Source organism: Meles meles, chromosome 1 (assembly GCF_922984935.1).
Source record: "Meles meles chromosome 1, mMelMel3.1 paternal haplotype, whole genome shotgun sequence".
Classification (NCBI taxonomy): Eukaryota; Metazoa; Chordata; class Mammalia; order Carnivora; family Mustelidae; genus Meles; species Meles meles.
This window is the reverse complement of record NC_060066.1, coordinates 200365810-200383162: the sequence shown is the minus strand read 5'-3', so window position 1 is coordinate 200383162 and position 17353 is coordinate 200365810. Positions and strand designations below refer to the sequence as shown.

General features: G+C 52.3%; 1 protein-coding gene across 1 annotated transcript; it reads right to left on the bottom strand.

Annotated features, from left to right (window-relative positions):
- Positions 1–743: 743 nt before the first annotated feature.
- LACTBL1 (lactamase beta like 1) lies at positions 744–15933 on the bottom strand. The gene is made up of 7 exons (XM_045982421.1): positions 15826–15933; positions 12033–12165; positions 9318–9427; positions 7347–7504; positions 6113–6348; positions 2676–2781; positions 744–1725 (listed from the first exon to the last, which is right to left on the bottom strand). Exons 1-7 carry the CDS (start codon positions 15931–15933, stop codon positions 744–746), a joined length of 1833 nt encoding a protein of 610 aa, XP_045838377.1.
- Positions 15934–17353: the final 1420 nt, after the last annotated feature.

Here is a 17353-nt window from a genome sequence, read left to right as displayed (position 1 = left end):
CATTTCATTTTATATAAATGTATATAAATCATATAAATCAAAAACTCAGTAGGGTTGATTTTTAAAAGACAAAATACAAGCCCATGTTTTGTCCTATATTCAACAGACACAAATGTACTCTGGGGAGGAGGGTGGCTCAGTCCGTTAAGCAGCCCACTCTCGATTTTGTCTCAGGTCGTCAGATCGAGTCCCACCTCCCCTCGGGCTTAGCCTAGAGTCAGCTTGAGATTCTTCTCCCTCTCCTTCGGCCCCTCCCCCTACTCGCTCGCTCTCAAATAAATCCTTTTTTTTCTTTTTTTAAGATTTTATTCATTTATTTGACAGACAGAGATCACAAGTAGGCAGAGAGGCAGGCAGAGGCAAGGGGGCGGGGGGGGGGGGGGGGGGCAGGAAGCAGGCTCCCCGCCGAGCAGAGAGCCCGATGCGGGGCTCGATCCCAACACCCCGGGACCATGACCCAAGCCGAAGGCAGAGGCTTTAGCCCACTGAGCCACCCAGGCGCCCCTCTCAAATAAATCTTTTAAAGAAAGTACGCTGTCAACTTGCTATGAACGTTTCTAAGCGCTTGCTCTAAATGTCTCTACTTAACTCTTCCACCCACCCCCCCACCCCCCCCACCCCCCCACCCCGCATAACGAACAGTTCAAAAGCCAGCTGGGGTCGGATTCTCTGAGAGCCACCTCCGCAGCTCCACCTTCCGAGCCTCGAGGAATGGGTAGGCTCCGGAGGGCCAGAGCCCCACGTCACTGGGGCTGGAACACGGGCCTGCGCTGCAGCCTCAGCACCCGGTAGGTGTTAAGGCCCGGCACGTCGAAGCCAGGGGACAGCCCGTGGCGGTCCACCGGGTAGAAGCGGACGAGCTGCCCGTGCTGCGCCTCGAGGGAGAGCCAGGCGTCGCCGAGCGGCAGCGCGCACGGGAACTCGCGCGCCACGTGCAGCTGGAAGACGCGGCCGCGCAGGTGACGCAGCGTCAGCGTGCGGAAGGCGGGGGGCACGAGCGCCTCGACGCGCGGCCCGAACTGGCGCAGGCGCAGCTCGCCCGCGGGTCCGGGGCGCACCTCGTAGAAGGTCTTGTTGGCGAAGGTGAAGTAGCCCACGAAAGGGCGCGCGCTGGGTGGCGGCGCGGGGCGGGGTTCGGCCTCCCGGAGGGCCGTCTCCATGGCGGGCAGGAGTACGTCGTAGGCCTGCGCCACCAGGTCGCGCCCGGGGGGCCGCGGCCCGGCCAGCAGCAGCACGAGGCCCAGGCGCAGCGGCGGCACCAAGGAGAAGGTGGCGGCGTAGCCGTCCAGGTCGCCGTCCTTGCGCACCACGCGGTAGCCCCGCTGCGCGTGGAACTCCCACGGTGTGCCCGTCTCGTTGGCAAAGTAGGCGTCCGAGCAGGCCAGCAGCGGCGCCAGCAGGGTCTTGGCCGCGTCGGGCTGCAGGAGCCGCCGGGGCCCGCTGCCCAGGAGCACCATAGCCAGCTTAGCCAGGTCGGCGGGGGTGGAGTACATCTGGCCGGACGGCCGGTACCAGCCCAGATCGTAGAGCGGCGCAGGCCGCCCGCTGCCGTAGAAGCCGGCCGCCAGGCGGGCGCGCACGAGGGGCGTGAGGTCGAAGCCGGTGTCCGCCATCCCCAGCGGCTCCAGCACGTTCTCCGCGATCCAGCGTTGATAATCACCCTCAGCAGTGTGCGCTGCCAGGACGTGGGCCAGAAGAGAGAAGGCCAGCGTGCTGTAATGGCACCTGGAAGAGGAAGGGTGGAAACTGGGATGCGGCCGTGGAGGAGTGTGTCCAGGCCCTAAAGAGCCCCGTGCCACCTGCTCAGACTGTCTGAAATGCCACCAGCGTTTCATTGGACTGGATGGGGTTGAGAAGGAACCTGCTTCATTGCATCCCGGAAGGTCAGACTCAACAGAAACTCTAGAGGTCATTGAATACAAGTCATTATCCTACTTCTGGGAAGACTAAAGCCCAGAGACGGGCAGAGAATTGCCCAGGGCACAGGGCAGGTTGGGGAAGAGTTGGACTCAGTGATGCCCCTAGGAGAGTGATAAAACAAATCTTAGTTCTTTACACTTTAGTATGATTTGTTTTATCGAATGGAAAACTAGAGACGATTGTAGGGCAAAAATGACAGGGAGATCATAGCTCAAGTATAACAAATAGGAGACAGGATTTCACCCCTCCCTTCTCCCAAACCCTACTGCTCCCAAAGGCGGGGGTTGGGGGCGGGGGATTTGTTCTGTGGTCACCCCAGCCATCCACTCCCTGTCTCATCAACATTCCATTTATTTCCATTATGGCACTTGGCAAAATCTGTATTTCTCTCGTTTATCTGTTCACTGATGAAAATGTCCGGTGTTCACTCAGAACGATGTACACTTGGCAAGGAGCAGCCTGGTTATAATGTTCCCTGCCTTATCTCAATAGCCAGGTGCTGTATCTCAGTTGAGTAGGTGCTCAATGAAAGCTGAGCTGATGAATCGACAGAATACGGAGTTCACACTAGATCTGGGCCCAGCTTCCCCGTGCCTTGGTGTGCCCCCTGTCTGGGGCCTGTCCTCCCAGCTGTGGAATAGGGAACACATTCAGGGATCCCTGTTTAGGACAAGGTGACACAGGCTCTGTCCTAGGAGAGCTGTGTCACCTTGGGTGGTTCCTGTTGTGGGTGGGGCATCAGACACACTCCTCACCTGGTTCCTGGGTCTGCCACCAGCACGTCATCCTTGAGCAGGCTCAGGGCCTCCTGGGTACTGCCTGTCCACAGCAGCGAAGTGGATCGGAGCCTTCTGGGCAGCCCTGCAGAGGAGCAGTGATCAGATCTCCTGGGCCAATTGAGTGTGGGATAGTGGACCCCTGGGTGCTCTCCCGCTCCCACCTTCCATGAATTGAGAGGTAAGGACCACAAAATCACTTAAAAAAAAAAGTCTAGCCTGGACTCTAATCATGCCTGTGTTGTTTTTTTTTTAATATTTTACTTGTTTGACAGAGAGAAATCACAACTAGACAGAGATGCAGGCAAAGAGAGAGGAGGAAGCAGGCTCCCTGCAGAGCAGAGACCCCGATGCGGGGCTCGATCCCAGGACCCTGGGATCATGACCTGAGCCGAAGGCAGAGGCTTTAACCCACTGAGCCACCCAGGCGCCCCAATCATGCCTGTGTTTTATTGGGCAAGTCACTTAAACTCTCTGAGCCCCAGTTCCCTCATCCGTAACATGAGGGAAATAATTTCCTATATGGTTGGGCTCCTGTGAGGATTAGTTGAGATAAAATGCTCAGCATGGGGCCTGGTCATAGCAACTGTTCAAAAAATAATAGTTATCATCCACCATAGAAGTTTGAGTCCACCAAATTCTTGAGGTCAGTACCCAAGCAGGTTTTGTGGAACTAGTTCCCTCCTCTGCCCACTTGGAATTTTCTGTTTACTGGATGCAACGAGTACGGGAAGGGTCATGGGACTGGGATTCTTTCCATCCTTCCACTCAGTAGTTTTCAGGCATCTCTTTTGTTTCAAGGACTGTTCTGGGAACTGGGGGTTCAGTAGTGAGCAAAATAAAGTCCCTGCCCACATGGAATTTCCATTCTAGTGGAGGGGACAGGCGATAAATAAATATTCATCCTGTGGAGAAAAATAATTGCATGTAAGAAGGGAGGGATTGTTATTTTATCCAAGGTGATCGGAGGAAGGCCTCAGAGAGAAGGTGACCCTTGAGCAGGTGAGAGCTGGAGGAGGTGGGGGGTGGGGAGCCACAGAGCAGTGTGAGGAAAGAGTGTCTCCCACAGAGGGAACAGCTAGTGCAAAAGCCCTGAGGCAGAAATGCCTTGGCATGTTTGAGGACCAGTGAGGAATAGCCAGTGTGGCTGAAGAGGAGTGAGAAGGGGAGGACTTTGGAGCTGAGACATGACAGGAATATGCCATAGGGTGCTGGAGGACGCTGGAAGGACTTGGCTTTTTCCTCTGAGTGGGATTTGACCACCGCAGGGGTTTTGAGCAGTGGAGTGATGTGATTTGACATATATTTTATCAGGATTGCTCTAGTTGCTGCTTGAAAACAGACATTGGGGGTGGGGGTGGAGGAGCAGTGGCAGAAGCAAGGAAGCCTGTAAGGAGACTTGAAAAATCCATGTTTAATTGATGGTGACTTAGACTCGGACGCTGGCAGCAGAGTGGTTGGATTCTGGATATATTTTGAATGGGGAGCCAACAGAATTTGCTACTGGAGGAGAGGTGGAGGGTGTGGGGATTGGAGGTGTCCGGGTGACTCAGAGGCTTTTGAGTTAAGCAATTGGGAGATGGAGTCTTGAGTCCTGGGTTTAAGTTCGGACTCTGGCACTTCTTTTCTTTCTTCCTTTCTTTCTTTCTTTTTTTCTTTTTTTTATTGTTGTTGTTGTTGTTAAGAAGAGGAGGGAAGGGCAGAGGGAAAGGAAAAGAGAGAATCTCTAGCAGGCTCCATACCCAGCGCAAAGCCCAACATGGGGTTCGATCCCACAACTCTGAAATCATGACCTGAGCTGAAATAAAGGGTCGGATGCTCAAACTCTGAGCTACCCAGGCGCCCCCTGACTCTGACACTTCTTGCTGTGTGGCCACAAACCATGTACTTTACCTCTCTGAGCCTCTACTTGCGCATCTTTAAATGGGCTGAAGCACTTGCTGTGGTGTGGTGTTGAGGTGTTGGAAGGCTTAACTTGGAGAGGGGATGAAAAGCTCCAGGAATGGGAGAGAGCTCCAGATAACAGTGAGAGTCAATCGCAGAAGACATTGAGAGCTTAGAACAGAGTTATGCAGGCAGCTGTTGGCTCAGCTAGCCTCTTGGGACTGTAGGAGAAGACATGTGGGATGTTTTAAAACTAACCAAGCACAGGGTGCTGGGGTCCCTGGGTGTGGGTAAACAAGAAGCCACAACACAGCCCCTAGAGGGAGCCCTGGAGTCAGAGTTCTAACCCCAGAGTGGATTTAACAAGAGCCTAAGCTTCCAGACTCCTCACCTGCATGGCCCCTTCCAAGACCTGTATCTAATTTTGATTTTGTAATAATGTATTCTTAAAGAGGACACCAAGGATTATATCCACATGAGGCCACACCAAACCTAGGTCCAACCTTGGCTATAATAAGCAAAGCTACATTGACAAGGGCCTGCTGTGTGCCAGGTGCCTTGCTAAGTGTTTTACACTCATTAGCTCATTTAATCCCCTGGAATAATGTAAACCACACTCATTTCACAGAGGAGAAAAGTAGGGCTCAGAGAAGTTCAATGACTTGCCAAGTATCACACAGCTAGGAGAGGGCAGAGATGGAATTTCAGTGCTCATGCCCTTAACCACGGGGCCGTTCTCCCACAAGAAGACTGATCCTGGGGTGCCTGGGTGGCTCAGTTGGTTAAGCATCTGCCGTCGGCTCAGATCATGATCTCAGGGTCCTGGGATGGAGCCCTGGGTCGGGCTCCCTGCTCAGCAGGGAGTCTGCTTCTCCCTCTCCCTCTGCCCCTCCCCCAGCTTGTTTGTATACTAATAAATAATATCTTTAAAAAAAAAAAAAAGGAGAAGGAGAAGACTGAGCCTGTCCTGCATGAGCTATTTCCGGTGGCTCCATCCTTTCGCTGAGCCTTGGGTACACCATCGGGGCTCGGAAGCAATAACCAGCCACATCCATCAACTGAGACCTCAGGCCATTTGAAATGATGGAATGGCTGGTATGTGTATATTCATATCGTTTATATAAGTGTGTCATGTCATATGTACATTGTACCTTCTTACACACACACTTTCATACACCCGTATGCACCCTATGTAGTGTATATTGTTTTATCCATTCATGTGGTAGCATATGACATGTTGTTTGAGCTTTTTGTCCCACCTAAATTAACATTATATCTTACTCCATCTCGGAATAAAGAACATTGTTACCCCTTTTTTCTGGGACTGCATCTTATTTGATTGTATAGCCCTGTCCTAGGTTTTTGAGCCCTTCTCCATTTGTAGATATTTAGGCGTTCCCATTTTTCTGGCCTGGCATGGGAAATGGGTGCTCGGGGAATGGGTGGGATGGCCAGGCTGGGTGAGGGCCTGCTACTCAGTTCCCACACCTGAAACGGTTTGGGTTGAGCTGAGAAAGTTCAGAGCTGCTCACCTGAGAGCTGGCTGGCCATCCTTCGGAGGGTGACCGGCGAAGGCCTTGGGGCTGGGCCCCCCTGCTCCAGCCCGTCCATCAGGCTCTGTCCAGGGGCTGGTGCCATGCCCAGCGGGTTGTTAATGGTGAAGGTGCTAGCATACCTCTCGAGAGGGTCATCTAGGGAGGCCACGATGCCCTCCTCCCACAGCCGGTACAGCATGAGGACTGGGAAGATCTTGGAGATGCTGGAGATCCTGGACAGTGTTAAGGGCACAACGGTGCAGAGGACATGCAGTTGGCCCTACAACCCACCTCCACCCTGCACCCCAACCCTCCAACTTTCTAGGGTTCTAGGAAAGCACCGAGTCTACCCTCCCCCAGTGTCTCAGACGGAAATTCACCGGCCTCTGTAAAACTGCCATTGGGATGTTTAAGAACATACCACAGTGGTGGGGGCACACACCTGGCCTATCCCCATGCCAGCCCTTAACCCAGGCCCTTCCCAATCTGGGACAAACGTGAGTTGGGCTCATACCTCTGCCTCACAATGGCCAAGTGGTCTTGGGCAAGCACTAGGTCTCTCTGAGAGTCATTGTCCATTTCATAGGTTGTAGTAAAGATTGAATGAGATTGGGCATGTAGAGTGTTTGGCAGCATACCCGGCAGGTTATGTTCGTGTTCAGTAAGTGTTAGCAAATGTAATCGTTGGCCCGGTGCCTGGCACATACCAGGTCCAGTGTGATTGGAACCCCTGTCATCCTCGCAGTATCTCCGGGAGTGACCATGTTCACTCTGCATGGTTAACTTTAAGGATCTCACAGGCAGCCCCTCAGAGGGGAGACTCTGCCTATGCAGCAGAGGGTCCCATGTTTCTTCCATCTGGACCACTGCTACTGACTGACAGGGACCTGGGGCAAGGGGCCAGGAACTGGTTATCGTCCCTTTGTGGCAGATAGAAGGGCAGGGGGATGGGACACAGGGAGTCTTTTCTAGTTAGGGAGGTTTGGGGTTAAGGGCTCTCCAGAAGGGATTCCTGCCTTCCTGACCTATTATCCCTGTGGTGTGATGTTGGGCACTCTCTGGTTCTCTCTGGACCTCAGTCTCCTCATCTATAAATTGTCAGGACTTAATAACAGGCCCTGGCAGCTTGGACCCACTGTCATGATTCTCTTGAGTCTGCCTACCTCCTAGGTCTCCCTTGTCCTCTCATCCCTGCCCCCCTCCAGAGGACTCTAGTGGTCACCCTGCTGACCGGTACATGGTGTACTCATTGGGGGGCCCAGAGGCTGGGTCTGAGCCATTCTTCCTTCCGAAGTTCCCAGTCCAGAGCACAGTGTCATTGTGGATGACCACGGCAGACATGGCAGCCAGGCCCGGGGCGGACAGTGCCTGACGCAGGATCCCGTCCACCTTGGAGGAGGAGAGCAGGAGGGGCAGAGTGCAGGTGCAGAGACACCCCTGACTTGTTCTGCACGCCCGGCCCACTCCCACACCACCCCCTGCACACAGCAGCCCTGGCCTGGCTCCCCTCTGTTCTCTCCCCACTCCTGCTGGAGCCTCCGGACCTCCAGTTCTCAGATCGCCCTGGCATGGGACCCCCACCCACTTGCAACTAGACCAGCTCCACTAAATGAGTTTTCTGTGTAGGGCTTCCTCATAAGACTTTTGTTCAAAGAAATATTACTTTGGCAAAATGTAAAAGGAGGGAGGGGTCGAACTACTGGTCTAGTTGCACACTATGATGCCCTAGAACACCTCCAGGAGGCCCGTTCTGACCCCCTAATGTTGGAGAATTCATGATAGAGAGTGCACAGGCCCTCTCTGAACATTGACTGAAAAGACATCGTTTTCAATAATGAAATGCAGTGCCGGCAAGAACCCCTCTATCTGTTGGACACTTGGCATGTGCTAGGCATCATATAAAGTTATTTTCATGCATTGTCTCACTTAATCCTCCTAACAGGCAGTGCTCACTTCTCCCCATGTTACAGATGAGAAAAGTGGATCCGTGAGATCCGAAGTGGCTTGCCCAAGTGGCTAATGGTTCATGGAGTCAGGATTCAAAGCCCAGGTGAACTCCAACCCTCGCTCCTAATTCACAGCCAGACCGCCCCGCCGAGCAACATTGCAGATCAGGAGCTGAGCTCTGTCCACCTGGGGTTCCCGGCCCGGCTAGCTTTGCCTCTGTGTGCCTCAGTGTCCTCCTCTGTAGACCGAGGCTCAGGTTCACAGAGAGAGGTCCCCGGACACTAGGTGCTCACTAGAGGGCAGCCATGGGGATCACTGCTGCTTTGTTTCATTCCCTGACTCTAACCCTGGAGCCTCAGAGCACCCCTTTGCTCCCTCTCCGTCACTAAACTTTTCGCATATTTGCAGGCAGTGATGGTGTCTCTCTGCACTGGCCCACGCTTTCTCTCGTGTGCACGTCTGTCCCTTCCACCATCCCAGACGACAGTGTCACATCCCCGTGCCGTGCTGCTGCTTGTAGATTTCCAGTCGTGTTTCATCTGTGTGCGTGTCTCCTGAGGTGAGTGAGTAGGGTCTGATGGGCACAGACCAGCACCGGCCAACAGCCCCGTCTCATGTTGGCTGCCACGTGTTAGCAGCACTAACAGTTACACTGCAGGGTGTGTTTAATGATATGGCCCTGGTCTCCAAGGGTCGGGGCTCTGTCCTCCCCGCACCTCCCCTCTCTCCCTCCCCCACCTCTGGCCCCACCAGCCTAAATTGCCCCGTAGCTCTCTGTGTGTGCTTTGCCCTCACCCTGCTGCCCCTGGACCCTTGCATGTGCCGGTCCCTCTCTCCAGAGCACACGTTTCACTCCCCCAAGCTCCTTTACTGTATACATGCATATCATCTGGGTATCTCCTACTTGTTCACATCTCAGTGTAGACATCACTGACCCCAGAGCCGATTCTCTGTACCCCATAGTTCCCTAAACTTTCCCTACCCTCCCTCGCACCCCCCCCCAAGTTATCGGTGTTACTTGTCTTGACTATTCTGTCCTTTCCAGACTAGTACTTCTTTACAGCAGGACAGAACCTTCTTCCTGCCCTCTCCCTGGTTCCTAGCACAGAGCAGGTGCTCAAGAATTGTATGTTAAATGAATGAATGAATGAATGAATGAATGAGTGAATACCACTGCCAGCGCCCAGAATGTGCCCTCCCCTTCATCGCCCAGGCCTAGCCCACACACCCAGGCCCCTCTTGGATCATCACTGACCTTTTCCAGGGCCTCCTTCAACACAGGGAGGGGGTGAGCCAGGGGCACAGGCTCTGGGTGCCGGGGACATATCCTCACAGGGGCAGAAGTCACCTCTGGTCCCAGGGAACCTGGAGGGAACATCACATAGTGAGTTGGGGACAGAGATCAGGATAGGAGTCCAGGGGCCATCCTAGAAGAGATGGGAAGGTGGCAGCAAAGGCCAGAGCCATGCCTAGGGACCAGCCCTCGCACCTGGCAGCAGCCTCCCCAGAAGACAGTGGGGCACAATGACCCGCCATGGGCAGCAAGGGGCAAAAGGCAGAGTCTCCCTGGGAGAAGGGATAGTTCCACGCCCACCACATGACACTTGGCCTTCAGAATGCCAGTCAGACCACAGCCCTCAGTTGGCAGCCCCTGTCTCTTGCTTGACCAGATTTCTTCCTCCATGTAGTCAGCTGACTTAGAAAAGTCCTGGCTCCCTGGGTCAGGTTCAGCCACATCTGTCTGTCTGTCTCTCCTTCTCTAGTTCTGATTCTGTATTTGGGTGGAGAAGTAGACTTGGGCCCTACTTGGGCTTCAGGCCTAAACCATAGGGGACAGTGCCTTCTGTCACCAGAGCAGTGTGTCTGGGATACCTGCTTTAAATCGCATTCTGCTTTGGTTCAGGTGTATGGCTCCCTGGAAACCTTGGGGTGGGGGTGGGGGGGAGGGGGAGGTGTGGGCCCTGGCAGGACAGGATTCAGGCTGAGAGATCATCACAGTGGCCCCAGACCTCCCCGTCATCCTTGAAAAAGTGTAGAGTAGGATTGTATAAGCGCCCAGAGGAGCGGCCGCCTTCTAGAATCCTCGCACTGCCTCCTAAGACTACCAGGACTTGGCCCCGGCCTTGAAAGAGCCCAGGACAGACCAGCGGCAGAACTGCCAACAAGCCCCCAGAATCAGGAAAAGGAATAAATCACTTTGTTTGAAGCCAGTAGTTTGGGGGCTTACTCAGCATTCGGTAACTGATCGGGTCCCAAACAGAAAAGTGACAAACCGGGGCGCCTGGGTGGCTCAGCAGGTTAAAGCCTCTGCTTTCGGCTCAGGTCATGATCCCGGAGTTTTGAGAGTGAGCCCTGCATCGGGCTCTCTGCTCAGCGGGGAGCCTGCTTCCTCCTCTCTCTCTGCCTGCCTCTCTGCCTACTTGTGATCTCTGTCTGTCCAATAAATAAGTAAAATCTTTAAAAAAAAAAAAAAGAAAGAAAGAAAAAGGAAAAGTGACAAACCTGAGGGAAACTCTCAAGTCCCTGACACAGGTTTAATAGCTGGAGCAGGGAGGGCTCAGCCAAAGCCGGAGCGCCACTGGAGTGGGACCCCCAGGGGGGCTGGTTCCTCCAGCCCTGCATTAATAGGCACAAAAGGTCATGTGGGAATCTTAAAATCCAGATTTGAGGGCCTCCTGGGTGGCTCAGTCAGTTAAGCATCCAACTCATGATCTTAGCTCAGGTCTTGATCTCAGGATCGTGAGTTCAAGCCCCGTGTTGGGCCCCAGGCTGGGTATGGAGCCTACTTTAAAAAAAAAAAAAAAATGCAGTTTTGATTCAGTAGATACGGGGTAGAACCAGAGCGTCCTCCTATCTAACAGGCTTTCAGGGGGTACCCACACGAGGGAGAGGACTTAGATCTCCACGCTCAGCAGACCCAAATAGGTCCATGAACCATTTGTTTCCCATCCAGAACAAATTAAGGAGAAAATGTGAGAGCACACATTTAGAAACTTCAACAGCAGTTTGATGGAGTAATTTTGTGTTGAGTCTTAAAACTTGGGCTTCTATTTTATAGTCTTTTTTTTTTCATTTTTCATTTAATTTCTGTCTTTTCTTCACTGAATTTCATTTGGGTCTATTTATAGACATACTGGTTTGCTTTGGGCTGGTAGTTTGATGGTTTGAGAAGCATGGCCCTAGAAGACAGGCTGACCCACCTACTCGGGGACTGTTTGCTTGAGGGACTAAGAAGCCCCTGATAAAGGAATTTGTCCTAGAAAGAACAGGTTGGGGTGGGAAAGGAAAAAGCCAGCAGGAAAATAAAAGGAGCCATTTCTACACAATTTCCGCGGGACTTTTTAGGAGTCCGGACCACCTCACTGAGGCTTGGACATCTGTAACACAACAGGAACGGAGCGAGATGTTCTCTGGGATTAGCGGAGAGCTGGGGTTCTGGATGATCCAGGATCCCCGCAGGATGGAGGTCAGAGAGGTTGCTATAGCAACAGAAGGCGCAGTGGGCATTACCAGTAGCGGTGACTCATTTGCCTAGCCTTGACCAGCCCCTGATGGAGAGGCTCCAAGAAATGGCAGCATCTCTCCGTTTCTTGGACACCTCATTGTTCCTTCCAGGGTCTTAGATACCCCTGGGGGAGGATCTGTAAAGAGGGGCAGGGCCTGGCGATCCTACCATGAGGGCTGAAGACAAGGCGAGAGAAACTCCGTTTGCACATATTGGAGGATCCTGAGTTTTAAAGCCAGACTAGGTAGTTTAAGGAAACCCGAGTGGCATTGGGATCCACGAGAGCATCAACACACAGAAAAGTCACAGGACTGGCCCAAAGATACACAGCTAGGGAGAGTCGGAGTCCTAATGAAAGCCAGAGCTTCTGGGTCTAAATCTTGTGGCCTCGCCCCTACACCTTCAGATCAGGAGCGGCAGTTCCCGACCCACAGGAACCACGGTGGGGAGCTGCGGTGCACTCACTGGTCTTCAGTTTGGGAAGGTGGTACTGCCACAGGAAGCAGCCAGCCATAACCACAGAGAGCAGGAGGAAGAAGCTGCAGGAAGCTGGGAAGAACCACTTTTTCACTGTTGGCAGGCGGGGCGGCCGGCCCACCTAGAAGGGGAAGGACACAGGTTACAGCTCACCCAGCGGTCAGCAGGACCCCTACCATGCCTTAGATTCACCCAGACATCACGAGATGTCTTTTTCTTTTGTTTGGGGGAAATATCACACCTGTAAAAGCAGGGTCCTTCCCAGTATGACCCCTTCAATGGGTAGGCCACACGTGTACCTCTGCACCTCTGGGCCTTTGCACCACCTGTTTTCTCCGCCGGGTGTGCCATCTCTCTCCTGTGTACTTAATAAAATACCTAAGACTAATTGAAATGCCACCTCCTCCATGAAGCCTTCCCCAACCGTCCTCATCTAGGTCCCCTCCACGGCCCTTTGTACAAGCCTCCATCGTGGTACAAGTCCAACTCCCTAATACAACAGTTGTTGGACTGCTATGATGTTCCTAATGAAGTACGAGTTCTCCAAGGGCAGGGCTGGAGCTTGTTAGATCTTAACATATTTTCCTCCTATCTTTACACTTTAAAAAATTACCATGTCAGTTACTTGTTTAGTGTGTGGTCGTCCACCCCATGCCCTCTTCGTACCACCTGCAGACTCCGTCTCCTCCCTTTCTTCCTGGATGGAGCGCGCATTCTGATCTCGCTGTTGGTCATTACCATGATGTTCTCATTTGTTTACTCTGTGTTTGCATCTGCGAACAGCGTGTAGTATCGCTTTGCACATTTTAAAACTTCTGTAAAGTATATCCTACCGTGTTATCCTCCTTTTTCCCAATACAATGCCTGTAGTTCCGGGTTGTTCACTTTAACTTCTGTAGAGCATGCTGCTGTATGAATATACTTCAGAGTGTACTAGTTGGACCGTGGAGGCGAGGGCCAGGCTGCCTCAAAAACATGACTCTTTTCTGGCGCTTTGGGTGGCCCAGTCCATTAAGCATCTGCCTGCTCAGCAGAGAATCTGCTTCTCCCTTTCCTTCTGCCTGTCCCCCCTACTGGTGCTCTCTCTCAAATAAATAAGTAAAATCTTTTTTTTTTTTTTTTAGTGCCTATTTTATGCATTTGAGTAGAGAGCACTGTGGCTGGCTATGAAATTTCTGAGTGGTACGTGTGGCCCTTTCCAGCTGACCTGGATACTGTCCTGGCTCTCCGGTGTTATCATTCCAGCAGACCCTCCCACCACCTGTGATTCTCGTTGCTGTTCTAATTGAGAAGGTTGACTACTTTCTCCTGAGTTTACTGTGTATATTTCGGTTTGCTTTCCTGTGAATGGACTGCTCTGATCCTTTCCCTGTTTTTTTCCTATTCAATTTTCTTTATGTATTAGAGTTCTTTGTAGGTTCTGGATACTCTTGCTAGTGTTTTGTCTTTTCACATTGTGTTTATGATAACTTGTTGAGAGGCAGAACAGTGTAGTGGTGAATCTGTGGCCAGATTACCTAATTTTGAATGTCAGCTCAACCACTTCCTGGCTGTGTGACCCTAAGAGGGTCACTTACCCTACTGTGCCTCTGTTTCTGCACCTGTAAAATGGAAATGATAATAGTGCTTGCCTCATAAATTAGTAAGGATTTAGTGAGTTAATATATATGTAAAGTACATTTTGTTTGACACAGTATAAGCTCTGGGAGATATTATTGTTAAATAGAGGGCTTTTGGGGGGTGCCTGGGTGGCTCAGTTGTTAAGCGTCTGCCTTGGGCTCAGGTCATGATCCCGGGGACCTGGGATCGAGCCCCTCATCAGATTCCCTACTCAATGGGAAGCCTGCTTCTCCCTCTCTGACTCCCCTGCCTGTGTTCCCTCTCTTGCTGTCCCTCTCTGTCCAATAAATGAATAAAATCTTTTAAAAAATAAATAAATAAATAAAAAGGGCTTTTGTTTTGGTTTTTGGCTCCTGCCAATCAAATCAAATTCATCAATATTATCTTTTTTGTTTGTTCTGTATATGTGTGTGTGTGTGTGTGTGTGTGTGTGTGTACACAGAGGTTCTAAATGTGGATTTCTAGACTTTCATACACAGAAATATTTTGGGTTATGGTATAAAGAAGAAATCTAATTTTATTTTTTCCACGTGCATAATCAGTCATCTCAGCGCCATGTATCACATACTCCAGTCCTGTCCCCCACTGGCCTGTATGTCGTCCCTGAAACACACCAAGGGTCTGTACCTACAGTACCTGCTCTGTAGGCTCTGTTCTGTTAGGGTCTCACCGAGATTCAATTCCTTGCCTCTCTGTCCGATCCCACACACTCGTCCGTGAGGAGGGAAGATCAAACGTTGAGCCCAGAACTATGACACTGTCCTACAGGAAACAGTCTGGCTGGAGAGGCTTGCTATGATCTCACCCTAACCGGCTCCATGGGCCCATTTCCTACCTCTCCTCCTCCTTGCCTCTTTATGCCTTGTCCCCCTCTCCATGGCTTTGCACCTGTCATTCCCTTCTGTGAAGCCCTTTCTATCCTTTTTACCTGACAAACTTCTTTTCTTCCCGTAAGACCCATGGCATCTCTAGAGCTTTCTCATTCTCCCCTAGGCAGAATTGAGAGCCTCTTGTCTCTAATGCATACCTGTCCTGCCTTTTAATAGTAATCCACCCTGGTCACTACTGGCTTCTTGGTCTGGCTCCCTCCTTGGGGCAGATGTCGCCCACAGCAGGATCTTTCCTTCTTGACCTTTACACCCACAGCTCTTAGCTCTCTGCTGGGGATGCCCAGGAAATACGTTTTGGATTTTACATTGTTCTGCAAGCTGGAAGTCTTGGGTTCAAATCTCAGCCGCACTTCCTGAGCTGATTGTAACTACAGACAAGTCCCTTCCCCTCCTGGACCTTCGTGTCTTCAGCTGTTGGAGCAGGATGGACTATTTGTAAAGAGTTAACATTTCCATCTGGAAATTTCACTCAATTCCCATCTCTAGAATTTGGGGTTCCCACTAACACCATTCTTCATTCGTAATTTCCAAAGATGGGAAACAACTGAAAAGTCCCTGAACTGATGAATGGATAGACAAACTCTGGTACATCCTTACAATGGAACACGTAGCAGCAGCGTCAGGGAACAAGCTACTGATACACCCACTAACGTGAATGAATCCCAGACGCATTCTGCTAAGCGAAATGAGCCAGACCCAAAAAGCCGCAGTCTGTATAATTCCATTTCATAACATTCTGTAACAGGCAGAACTGTAGGGACAGAAGACCACTCTGTCTGCCATCTGGGGGGGTAGGGATGGGGTAGACTACAGAGTCGTGGAAAGGACTGTGGCAGGTGACAGAACCGTCCTACATCCAGATCGTGGTCACAGGATCGGGTGCGTTTGTCAAAACTCATAGAACTGGGCACCCAGAAGAGTGGCTCTTGAAGGCACATGAGCCATGTCTCCGTGTTTTCAGATGACCCACAAAGGGGCCCGAGAGCGTTAGGATGTGTCCCCACCTAGGCGTCAGGGGGTGACATCAGATGCAAGACGGGGCTTCAGGCACGAGGAGTGGATGGCGGGGTTCTCTGGCATTGTTCGTGTGGGAGGGAAGTTGGAAGGGGCTTCCCCTTGAGCATGAGCACAAGACCCCTGGGGCAGGGCCAGGGAGGGAGCCCTGGTGGGAGGGCAAAACCTGATCTCCCCCAACAGGCCTCTGTCGTACGGGCCAGAAGATGGGCGTTTCATTTCCCAGTGCAGAACGAAATTCAGAGACTTTACATCACTCGCTGAAGTCGTGGACAGCGCATGGCCGAGTGGGACTGGAGCTCCGTGCTCTGCAGCACCCCACCGCACCTCACCACGTGACTGGGCTCGCTGCACTCCTGCTCCATAGCCCTCCTCTGGGGCCCAGTCTCATCTCATGCCGGTCTCCAGTCTCGGGATTTATTCCAAGAGACCCAAAGGTGGAGTCAGTATTTCACCTCTATGCTGCTCACCAGCTGCTCACAGGCTGACTTGCTGTAGCCACTAGGAATCTCTCCCCTCTCCCTTCCCGGCTGGAACATCCTGGCAAGGGGAGGATTCGGGAAGAGTCTGACTTGCCCCAAATCCCACCCCTCGCCAGCTCCTTCCCAAGGTGGTCTACAGTCCCAAGACACTCACCTCCGTTCTCTTTCTCACTGCCCACTCTGGTATAACCCTCCTTGTCCAGTCATTCATCCAGAATAGAGTCTCCAAGGGTCAGCTGTGTGTTGGGCACAGTGCTACAGAGCCTTTGGCCAACATCTGTCCCCCGTGGAGCCGGCAGGATGGGGGAGTGGCCACACAGAAGGGCTCTGGAGTCAGGTGAAGGAAGACTCGATGCTGGCTCTGCCCTTGCTGGCCTTGGACGAATGACTTCACCTCTCCGAGTCTCCGTTTGTTTGTATGATGGGAATGACCATCATTCCTACACCTCATAGAAGTTAGATGTGGGCAAGTGAGATAATGCATGCAAAGCCCCTAGAAAGCTGTCCACTAATTGGTGCTAGGGCAGAAATTTCTCTGGGGGGGAGATGTAAACAGAGCATGAGCAGACAGCTCTCAGGTCTCCGAGGAACCCGTGAACTCAGCCTCTGGGTGGGAGGGGAAGGAAAGCTTCACTGAGAAGTTAGTGGGGATGAATCGGGGGCAGTCCTGCCAGGTGCCTGGGGATATGAGAAGGAAGGGGAGTGATTTCTGGTTGGTTTTGAGAATTCAGTGGGTTGGTACATGTAAACTCCTTGAAACCGTTCCTGGCCTGTGGCGCAAACCATAGAAGAAATGTTAGTGAGGACGATGAAGGTGATGTGGAGTGATTTAGGCCACTATTTGAAGCAAGCCTTGGTGGGGCTCTCTCTCACCTGGGTCTTCATTCTCTCCAAGGCGTGGAAGACTCCAGCTCCTTGAGGATTCTGGTCTACAGCCCCAGAGACCCTGTGAGCGGAAAACTGAGAGGAGTAAAGGCAAAGAGAGGTCCTGGAGTCTGCGAAAGAGGAGGGGACAGAAATGTGAGAAGGCGATGGGAGGGGGGTGGGGTGTGATGAGGATAGGATGGGATGGGCAAAGCACCCCCCCTCCCCGCCCCGCCAAGAAGCTCCACTTCCAAGGCAAGGGGAACCAGCTCAGAAAACCTGCGAGCTTGACCAGCTGTGCAGGTCTGCCCGGCTCTGTCATGATTTTAGCACTCAAAGTTCCAGATCCCTCCGTCCTGGGAAAATCAAGTCAGCTGATCATCCTCCTGGCCTGCCTCCCCTCCAGCCTCAGGAACAACCCTATCTGACCCCCAGGTCC